Here is a 12010-nt window from a genome sequence, read left to right on the forward strand (position 1 = left end):
CCATTACGAATTCCTTTAACAAACTACAATCGCCAGCTGACATCAAACTGAAAAATATATTCTACAGCAGGGGTGGGGAACCTTTTTTCGTGCGTGCCAGTGCCCTTTTTACGGTCCGGCTCCCTGCTGGACCTTGAATGATCACAAAGGTTAGATATCTATCCATATAATTTTCTTGTCATTATCACTTGGATATTTAATTCCCCTCTTGACTCTCAGGGCCTGATTTAGATATGTAAGCTAATGCAATCACAGCTGCAATCCTGTACGCAGCTGCTGTGTGAAAATATGCTAATGCATGCAGCCACCTTGAAATATATTGAGACGCCTACTGGCGGCTTTGCAGATTCAAGCAAGTGCGTACAAACATTGGTTACATTGAATATTGAATGGAAAAACTGATTATACTCCTCAATAATTCCTTTTTCAGAACCCTTTGGACACCCCTCCCAATGATAAATTACCCCAAAATGTTTTCGTAACTTGCACACTTTGGAGAAAAATGACCGCACAAATTCAGATAAAGTGAACGATTTAAACGATAAGTATCTTATTGTTATCGTTCCAATTGTTCACTTTAATGCCCCTGCAAACGATGGTCGATGCGCGGGCACGAATGGTCGTTATCGACCATCGTCCGTCACCCGGGAAAACCGGCATACATAGTCGATTTTGACCATGTTGGCCTATTTACTACAGGGACCCGCGACCGTTAATCGCCGGACGTGATAGGTTGATGCATGTGATGGATGTTCGATAATGATCATCCAACACATGCATAACGATCGTTATCTGATCTTCGTGCAGTCATCCCGTGTGTACGCACCTTAAGTGTTCAGCTGTATGTTCCTGTGAGAGTGCCTTTGCCTCTGTCCTCCCTGGTCTGTGGGAGTCCAAACCACACCCCCTTTGCTTTCATCTAATAGGTGCGTTCATAAAAGGGGTGTTTCTAAACCTTACTTTTGCTATAGAATAAGTAATTAATTTACCTGATTATAGCTGCATAAGAGTTTATTTATATATATATATATATATATATATATATATATATATATTATAAAATATATGTGTGTGTGTGTCAGGTGCATAAATATTGGGACATTGACAGAATTTTCATATTTTGGCCTCTATTCACCAACACAATGGCTTTGAAATTAAACAAACAAGATGTGCTTTAACTGCAGACTTTCAGATTTAATTTGAGGGTAATTACATCCAAATCAGGTGAACGGTGTAGGAATTACAACGGTTTCTATATGTGCCTCCCACTTTTTAAGGGGCCAAAAGTAATGGGACAAACTAAGCAATCCTAAATCTAACTTTCACTTTTTAATACTTTGTTGCAAATCCTTTGCAGGCAATTACAGCCTGACGTCTGGAACGCATAGACATCACCAGACGCTGGGTTTCATCCCTGGTGATGCTCTGCCAGGCCTCTACTGTAAATGTCTTCAGTTCCTGCTTGTTCTTGGGGCATTTTCCCTTCAGTTTTGTCTTCATCAAGTGAAATGCATGCTTAATCGGATTCAGGTCAGGGGATTGACTTGGCCATTGCATAACATTCCTCTTTTTAGCCTTAAAAAACTCTTTGATTGCTTTTGCAGTATGCTTCGGCTCATTGTCCATCTGCACTGTGAAGCGCCGTTCAATGAGTTCTGAAGCATTTGACTGAATATGAGCATATAATATTGCCCAAAACACTTCAGAATTCATTCTGCTGCTTTTGTCAGCAGTCACATCATCAATAAATACACGGGAACCAATTCCATTGGCAGCCATACATGCCAACGCCATGACACTACCACCACCATGCTTCACTGATGAGGTGGTATGTTTTTGATCATGAGCAGTTCCTTTCCTTCTCCATACTCTTCTCTTCCCATCACTCTGGTACAAGTTGATCTTTGTCTCATCTGTCAATAGGATGTTGTTCCAGAACTGTAATGGCTTTTTTAGATGTTGTTTGGCAAACTCTAATCTGGTCTTCCTGTTTTTGAGGCTCACCAATGGTTTACATCTTGTGGCGAACCCTCTATATTCACTCTTGTGAAGTCTTCTCTTGATTGTTGACTTTGACACATTTACACCTACCTCCTGGAGAGTGTTCTTGATTTGGCCAACTGTTGTGAAGCGGTTTTTTATTCACCAGGGAAATAATTCTTCTGTCATCCACCACAGTTGTTTTCCGTGGTCTTCAGGGTCTTTTGGTGTTGCTGAGCTCTCCGGTGCGTTCTTTCTTTTTAAGAATGTTCCAAACAGTTCATTTGGCCACACCTAATGTTTTTGCTATCTCTCTGATGGGTTTGTTTTGATTTTTCAGCCTAATGATGGCTTGCTTCACTGATCGTGACAGCTCTTTGGTTCTCATATCGAGAGTCGACAGCAACGGATTCAAAATGCAAATGTCACCTAGAATCAACTCCAGACCTTTTACCTGCTTAATTGATAATGAAATAACGAAGGAATAGCCCACACCTGTCCATGAAATAGCTTTTGAGTTCATAGTCCCATTACTTTTGGCCCCTTAAAAAGTGGGAGGCACATATAGAAACTGTTGTAATTCCTACACCGTTCACCGGATTTGGATGTAATTACCCTCAAATTAAATCTGAAAGTCTGCAGTTAAAGCACATATTGTTTGTTTCATTTCAAAGCCATTGTGGTGGTGAATAGAGGCCAAAATATGAAAATTCTGTCAATGTCCCAATATTTATGCACCTGACTCTGTGTGTGTGTGTGTGTGTGTGTGTGTGTGTGTGTGTGTGTGTGTGTGTGTGTGTGTGTGTGTGTGTATGTATGTGTATATTTACTCTATTGTTGGGTCGCACTCGCATCCATAAATAGTATCATCCACTGGGGTCCACACCAGAAAGTCCAAATATACTGCGTCTTAGTTGTAACGCATTAATGTATTTGTTATCTGTGGTTGCTATGGTTACATTCGGGCTGTGCACTGACAGCGCACTGGCTGGATGTTGATATTCTCCACCGAATGGATGGCGCGCACCATGTGGTTGCGTGTGCCATCCGGATGTGTGTTGCACTTGGCCGGATGCTGGTATTTGGTCTAGGCGACTGTTATGTTTCCCTGGGCCGGTTGGTTGGCGCGCACCATGTGACTGTATGCGTGCCATCCGGATGTACATTGCACCTGGCCGGATGTTATCATTCTCTTTAGACGGCCGGTGGATCTCGTGGGGTGATGTGGATATATGCCCATCGGGTGTGCACCTGGCATAGTATCGAGTTGCAGATACTTATTGTTTGCATCGCATGATGGAGGCTCATGCTGATTTTTATCAGGTGAGTGCCTGGGCTGCGATGATTTGTTTATTATTATACATGTGCTGTAATTGGGTGATGTGTTTGACGCCCATTTCTTTGGGGGTATTTATAGGGGCCTGTGAGACATGGTCAGTATGAGGTTGGCTTCTGGGTGGGCTGTTTGCCCTGTTGCAAGATATGCAAGATGTGCCTCTTGAGGAAGATCCTATACGGACCGAAACGTCGAGACTATCCCTCAAGCTGGAAAAACTTTTCTCCAGCCAAGGGCAGGAGAAAAAATTTGCAAAATCCATATTTTTGGGTAAAAATGTGGGGATTTCTTACAGAACCCTTTGGACAGCTCCCCTAATGATACTTTAGCGGGAAAAAAAATTCTAAGTTGCGTACTTTGGTGAGAAACGGCCGCTGAAATTTCTATAAATTTTTTCTTTTCCCGTGAAAAATGCGTTTAACGTATTGTGTCTGGTATTTCGTTGGGCCATAAGGAATGTGCCAAGCGTTTTAAACACTCTTTTAAAAAACGACTGCGCCAGCCACATGCGATGTTTAAAACACTTGGCGCATCTATATGTCCCTCCAAAATACCAACCCCAATACATTAAATGCATTTTTCACAAAAAAAAACCAACGAAATTTCAGCGGTCGTTTTTTGCCAAAGTACGCAATTTACAAAAAAAAAACTTTGCTAAGTATCATTAGGGGAGCTAATGACAATCCCAATAGTATCGCCGAAAATTGAATACGGCCCTAAATATTCTTGCCGATGCGGCAAACGTGCACACGCATTACGCCATTCGATTTGCCACGCCCGCCACATTCGCACCATCAATCCCATGGATCGCGGGTGCGAACGCAACGCACATGCCCTCTCGTGGGCGCGCGACATGCAGCAGTGGCAACTATGTAACAGGACACGTCTGTATTACCTCAAAATTCAGTTTTATATAATAATGTTTCTAAATACAAGCTGTTTTTAAAAGGAGATGGTGATAACATTTTTTCGAATGAACCAGGTGCTAAGTATTTTTTTTTTTTTTAAATAATCCTTAACAATAGTATTATTCTCAATATATTTCTGATGAGGATATAGCATATAATATTAACTCTACCTACATATTTCAAATTGTTAAGAGGCATATTCAATAGTTCAGAATGTTAAAATCTTATTTCTTAGTAGGGAGGAGATTCATGAAAAGCATGCCGTGTTGATTGAGAGATGGGAAGTAATATCTTCCTTGCCACAAACACATCAAAAGCACTGAGTTAAGCCAATAGGCAAAGGTGTAGTAGAATGCAAGTCCTATTCCTCATCACTTGCTGTGAAAATACTAGTTTCTGGACAAGCACAACATAACTACAGATGTACAGGAAGAAGAATAGAATGAAACACATTCTGCTGATTGTGTTTTCACTGAGTATGCAGGCAAACCATCTGTAAGAAAGTTTGTTGTTTAGGTGCTTATGATGAATGAGTTAGAACTTGGAAGTTTCATTCCTAGTGCTTGGCATACCCTGCAGGATAAAATGCCTGGCAGTCTGACATACATTTTTATCTGGCAGCCTGACACCCAGCAGATATCTCGGGCATACACTGTGAGATATTTCAGTGTATTTGTCCCGATATCTGCGCTCCTCCCCTGGATGGGGAGGAGACAATTCCCAGTTCCTTCTCTGTGATGGAACAAGTGCAATGACTGTCAGTCGGGCACGGCTGGGCATACACTGCCCGATGCGGTCCACATTTAACTTGCAGAACATGCCCGACTGATATTTTACCCTTAGTCACCCGCGCACACAGTACAATTATTGGGTCGATCCACTGATATCGGGCGGATCGCCCAATAATTGTATTGTGTATGCCCAGCATTAGGAAACAAGATACTGCAGGAAGTGTGTTTTATATTCCCAGAAAGAGAGGACAAATGTTGGGTGGATGAAACACAAGTTTGTTGTAACACCCCAATATCGATAAGTGGGCATTGTTTTAGTCCACCTATTCCAGATGCTCAGTAAAGGCGACATTTCATGGATGTACTACTTGATTAGTCTTAACTTTTTTTGATTTGTAGTTGAGATTTTGGGGGGCGATTTCAGTTCAGCGCGATGTTGAATAGTCTCGGGAAGGACTTCCTGGAGCTATTCAATTGACCTCACTGTTAAGCCAAACTAGAACTGCTTAAGTCTGAGAATGGACAATTAAGGTGCCTTAAGCTGGGTGTTTAGTCGCGGTAACCTGCATTCTCCAACTAAAGTGGTGTGTGCGATGTTGTTAGCGCTGCGCTAAGCCGGAAGACAAAATTGTAGCTGGCTCTTAAGTTGGATTTCTGCTCGCACCTCAGTAGGGTGCAAGCAGAAATCCTCTAGCGCGGTCAATTGAATAGCTCCGGGAACTCCTTCCCAGGGGTATTCCAACATCGCGCTGAATTGAATCACCCCCTATGTTTGCATGTTTATGTCAACTTTTGTTCACAAAGTATTGAGCCATCTTGATACATTCCAAATTGTCATTTTGTCCTTTTGTAAAACATGGTTAGGAAATATAAGTAGTGGTGGTTGCATTAGCAGGTAGCAAACCTATATAATAATCAATACACTTTATTGGGCAATTCCAGCTGTAACAAAATCACCTTTTTACAGTGATAAACGTGTACAACTGCCACCACTAATGTGAACAAATCATCATAACCCAACAGTCATAATAAACCTCACAAAATACTATCAAAATAGCTTAAGTGCTATCTTGGGTAAGTTTTCCTTGATAAATTGGCCTACTGTACTTTCAAAGTCAGTAACTGAATCACCATTCATGAGACATGTTAGCATTCAGGTTCCAGAATTAGGGGCCTATGTAACAAAGCTGGGAGACAGATAAAATTGTGAGAGATAAAGTACTAACCAATCAGCTTCCAATTTACATTTTGCAGGCTGTGTTTAAAAAATGATAGGAGCTGATTTGTTACAATTTTATCTCTCTCCCAGCTTTGATACATAGGCCCCTTAGCTCTAAATATTCACAGTTTTATTGCAAGCTGAGGACATCCAGGGGATATATCTACATAAATTTGTGAAGCTATAACAATTTGTGTAACCTGGGCAAATTATTTAAACTCGCTGCATATGAAAAATGGTTGTCCAGCCAATCAACTCCCAACTGTCAACTGTTTGAAAAATGTCGAAGCTGGATAATTGGCTGAGACAGAATCCGTTTAAAATTAGATTGGAATGACGCCATCTTGCGAATGGCCACAAGACACCATCTTAGAAAATGAGATCTGCATGACACCATTTTGCGAATGGCCGCCCGGTGCCATTTTAGAGAAACTCACACTTAAGTGCATACGGCGATGCTATTATTAGCATCATGCGATCGCATATTTCACCATACCCCGTACACACATTAAATACACACAGTTGCGCTGTTAACACGACGCACATTACCGAATGCATAATGTCCTGCATGTGAACGCTGTTTATTAGCTTCATGCGTATGCATCTGCCCCAAGTTAACTAGCTTCTTTTCCCAAACCCCTCATACTTACACACTGCACACTCACATAAAAGGTTCCATAGCTTCAAAGTGTAATATTCAAGGTTTATTCATTTCTTACTAATGTTGTGAAATAGAGACTATTTTGATATCTAAGGTTTAGTACATGATAAGCAAACTGTGTTTGGTGTTGTACTGATCTACTGTCTCAACAGCTGTCCGGTGTCATCGGTGAGAAGATCGCAACATGCATTCTCAACTTATGGACTGTAGAGAGCTAAAACACTAAAATGTACTTTGTAATGTTAGCAGCTTAGATTTGCATGCGGCAGGAAAAAGGAGACAAAAGACTGTCAGAGGCTGACCTGTGTCCATTTGAATCAACCTGTTAAATGTCCTGTAACAGAAGCACCGTGACTGGGAACCAATGGAACCATGCCAAACTTGCCTATTGTGTTGCTTATCCCTGTAAGGGTATAAATGTGCGTACCGACTCCAATCTGGAGTCTTCTTGCTGATGATGGAGGTTTCTTGTTGATGCCGGTAACTGGTCCCAGTGCGCGTGCGTATGTATAACTGTACCTTGGGTCTGTATGATTTCTTTGCGCTAAATTATCTTTAGATCACAGCGTGTAACCTACTGTTTTTATGTTGAATAATAACCTTTGTGCGTTGGAAACACATTTCTCAAAGTCTGAAGGCATTTATTTACTGTATGACTGCATACACAAATAGCGTCAATTCTAGGAGGTATAGGCAGGATTTAGAAGGTATAGGCAGGAGCGTATAGAGGTTTAAATCCAGTATCCTTAAAAATGACAGTTGGGAGCTGATTTGGCTGGAGCATCATTTATCATATGCAACTCGTGAGTGATACAACTCGTTGATAAATGAGTCTCTCTGTACCTGTGGTGTTTTAATGTTTTATTTGTATATTTTTAATGTTATGATTTTTTTTATTGATTTAATAAATGTGCTATTTTTCTACTAAGATATCTGTGATGATTGTGCAACCAAATATTTGTAGTATCTTCAATTTAAGATTAAACTGGTGGTGTACATCTAGGAGAAACACTGTCTGCCTCTAGGTACAATTTTTAGTATCACATATACATTTCATTTCTAGTATAAAATCATAATTAGACTTGGCATAAAGAATATTCTTGTATCAAATAGTGAAATAATTTAAGCTTATCTGTGGATTTTTATGGTTTTCTGAATTCTATCATGAGATGTCATCTCTTCAGGAGATTTAGGGGAGATATGTGGAACAAAAACAGACTGACCGTATAGTGTAGTATTTTATTATTGAGGGCTGAAACAAATAAGTAATGTGTGTACATTAAGTAGGCTTAAAAAAAAAAAAAACCCTGCTTATCCCAATACAGGTTGAGTCTCCCATAACCAAATATTCCGAAATACGGAATATATTTAGCATGACTGAGATAGTGAAACCTTTGCTTTCTGATTGTTCAATGTACACAAACTTTGTTTAAGGCACAAAATTATTAAAAATATAGTATAAAATAACCTTAAAGCTGTGTGTATAATGCTGGCCATACACTCTGCAATTATCGGGACGATCCGCCCGATATCGGCGGATCGCCGCGATAATTGCAGCGTGTATGCGGGAGACCGAGGGTTAAATATTGCTCGGTCGGGCATGCTGGATTGTCCAGCATGCCCGTCCGATGCGATATTTACCCGGGAAACTGTTGGCCGCATCGGGCAGTGTATGCCCAGCGCGGCCAACAGACAGACATTTCCTGTGTTCCTTCCTACAGAAGGAACAGGGAAATGTCTCCTCCCCCGGGGGCGGAGCGCGGATGTCGGGCTATACACTGTGAGATTTCTCTCACAGTGTATGCCGGCGACATCTGCGGCTGGCAGGCAGCCAGATAAAATGTCTGTCGGTCTGACAGACATTTTATCTGGCAGTGTATGCCCAGCATAAGGTGTATATGAAACATAAATGAATTTCATGTATGTACACAAGCTTTTTTTGATGCACAAAATTATAAAAAATATTGTAGAAAATAACCTTCAGGCTGTATGTATAAGGTGTATATAAAACATAAAAGCATTCTGTGTTTAGATTTGGGTCCCATTCCCAAGATATTGCATTATGGTATGCGAATATTACGATATCCAATATATCCCTGGTCCCAAGGGTTTTGGATATGGGAGACTCAACCAGTATACAGAAGCTTGGTTTATCGAGGTAAATTCTGAAGCTGATCACCAGCTTAAGAAGGTGTCTCAGAACGCCCCAACGTGTTTTGTCTCTAATCAAGATTTAGGACCCGATTCAACCTCAAACGTTTGACCAATTCGGTCGCAGCTGACCGAATGTTGCTGCAGGTCACGTGCCACAATGGTGCTGCAGTTGCGGGCGCAGTATGGGGGATGCCGCAACCTGATTGACAGACTGCAGGCTTTGGGGATGGGAAGGAGGCGCGTTTCAGAAAACTGAGGCATCTTCTATGTGTCTGTGACGTGCTGAAGCCAGCAACTACTTTGTCGAATGCAACTTCACTGGCCTCCATAGTTGGACATTCTGAGCAAACTTAAGGTTGCGCAGATGTCTGATGGCACATACGATGGTGATCCGATTCTGCATCTTCGGAAGCATGCAGCTGATCTGAGAAGCCAGCATGAGGCATTTTTTTACAGAAAACTCCTCCTGCTACATTAACTTAACCACTCAGATTGGCTGCTACCGAAGACGCAGCACTGACACTACTTGCGTCCACCTCTGAATCAGGCCCTTAATCAGGGTAAGTCTTGATTTGAACATAAAATAAACTTGAGTGTACACTGAGGTTCCAAAAGTCATGGGTTAGATGCGTAACATCGTGTAGGACCCCCTCTAGACTGGTGAAGTGGCATCGATTCCACTCGACGTGGCATCGATTCCACAAGTGTAGGAAAGACCTCTGGAGAGATGTTGAACCCATGCCATCTGGATAGTTTCTCGAAGCTCCCTGATATTTGTAGGTGCAGGATATTGGGTGTGAATGGACCTCTCCACTGCATCCCATAAATTCTCAATTGGGTTCATGTCGGGCAAATGTAGTGGCCACACCATTTATCATAATTCTCCAGAATGCTCCTTGAATTGATTCTGGACAACTTGGGACTGATGACACTGTGCATTATCCTGTTTGAATATTGCTGTGGGGGTACATGAAGTCCATGAAGGACTGCAAATGGTCATCAAGCAATGAAACGTAGCGGTTACCATTCAATGACTTGTTCAAGCAGACCCAACCCATGCCACATGAACACATCCCACACTATTATGGAACCACCACCAGCTTCCATGGTGCCTTGTTCACAACTGGGGTCCATGGCCTCATGGTGTCAGTGCCACACGCGAACCCTACCATAAGCCTGAAACAACTTGAACCGTGACTCATCGGACCATTCCAGTCCTCCACGCTCCAATTAGCAATGTCACGTGCCCATGTGAGGCACTGTCTGGTGTTGTCGTGTTAACGGGCACTCTGGTGGTTCTTCTGCTCCCATGGATATGCATCTGGTACCACCTGCATTGAATTTGGATGTGATTTGAACCCGTGTCGCTTTGTTTGTCACTGCTGGTCACAATCATTAAGCACCCATTGTCGCTGCTCTGTCCACCGTGGGTGGTAATGCCTTCCATGAACTTCTGAAGTAATCCCTGTACACACTTGACATCTGAGAATGAGCAATGTTAAATGTCCGCACAGCTTTGGAAATGTAATGTCCCATCTATCGGGCACCCACTATAATGCCCCGTTTGAACTTCAATAATAATTGTCTTGCCATTAGCAGCCTAGCTGGTATTCAAACTGACTCACAAGATGTCAGATTACAACTGATGTAGGTCTGGGCATTTCCAGGACGTCACAGTATGGTGATGCCACCTACCATTACCTTTACATACTGTTATCTTATGACTTTTGGCACTTCAGTGTGTAATTTTTCAAACCATTAAATGACTGCCTCGCATGTCTGCTTATATATAGCTACTTTCTCATTAGTGTTGATAATTCCAAAGACAACATTAAAAATAACCCTTGACACCATTATTTTAATGTGTGATAGCAACCTTGATTCAAACAAACTGATATTAGGATGACATAATTTCAAGTGTACAATGTTAGAAAAGTCAAGAAATTGTAGTTTTATTCAGATTTGTTTATGTATGTCTGTATTTGTAGATGTCTCTATCTATAATATTACTATCAGTAATACAAGAAGTACAATATTAGGCTAATTATAGTACATAACATTAATCCAATTGATTTTGTTACTTCTTTTTATTGCAGCATTCAGGAATTGGAGGAGCTGCAGCTGGCAAAAAGAACAGGACCTGGAAGAACCTGAAACAGATTCTTGCATTAGAAAGGGCATTGCCATGGCAACTAAATGATCCGAGCTGTAAGCTGCTTAACATGCATTTATAAATAATAAAATCCACACAAAACTTTCACTGAAAATATGCCGACTTGCACTACTTTCCCCTCTGTTAGGTTTAATAAGATTGTCTAATGTTTTGAACATTTTATTTTCTGTTGAGTATCTGAAAATAACAGCTGAATGCAAAACAGAAATGCCACTATGCCATTATGTATTTTTGTTAAATGAAATAAGCCTTCAGAAAGGGGCTGTTTTTTTTACCACAAACACTGTCAAATTATACATTTGTAACGATTAGGATAAAAACAAGTAAGTTACAAATTTGATGAGCAAGCAAAGCAACCCGTTCACACTTTTACATTCTCTGTAGATAAGGTGTTGCAAAACTATATACACTTTTAAATGGTGGCTTTTAGAATACTCTGTACAGGTTAAACTGCAAGTTACTGGTTATACATAATAAAATAGTTATCCTTCTACAGCTCCTTGCTTTCTGGCTAATTCTGTTATTAGTTAATTATTTATGCAACTTACATCAATTACATTGATATGCTTTATTGGTCATCACATGACTACTGCAGAATGTCCTGTGAAGATAGTGTTGGTTTGTAAGTTATAGGGCCGTATTCAATTTGGAGCGAAAAGCCGTTCTCAGCAAAACTTTTTCGCCGATGACATAATTTTCGCCGTTTTCACTTCTCCCCGTTTTCAATTGTAGCACCTTTTTCGCCAGTGCAAAAACGCAATGCAGTGGGCGAAAAAGTTTCACCTATGAATACCTGGCAGAAAAAAGTGCAGAATTGCGGTTTTGGGGTGCAGAGGTGCGGAAACCTC

At 41.1% G+C, this 12010-nt stretch overlaps 1 protein-coding gene across 1 annotated transcript in view; it reads left to right on the plus strand.

Moving 5' to 3' along the window:
* The window catches only part of INO80C (INO80 complex subunit C), a 72014-nt gene that overhangs the window by 37565 nt on the left and 22439 nt on the right, over nucleotides 1–12010 (plus strand). The window contains exon 2 of the mRNA XM_088445662.1: nucleotides 11086–11197. Within this exon, the coding sequence (XP_088301788.1) occupies nucleotides 11086–11197 (112 nt within the window). The remainder of the gene's footprint in view (nucleotides 1–11085; nucleotides 11198–12010) is intronic.

The sequence above is a fragment of the Taudactylus pleione genome, unplaced genomic scaffold (genome assembly GCF_031769625.1).
Source record: "Taudactylus pleione unplaced genomic scaffold, aTauple2 ptg000386l, whole genome shotgun sequence".
Classification (NCBI taxonomy): domain Eukaryota; kingdom Metazoa; phylum Chordata; class Amphibia; order Anura; family Myobatrachidae; genus Taudactylus; species Taudactylus pleione.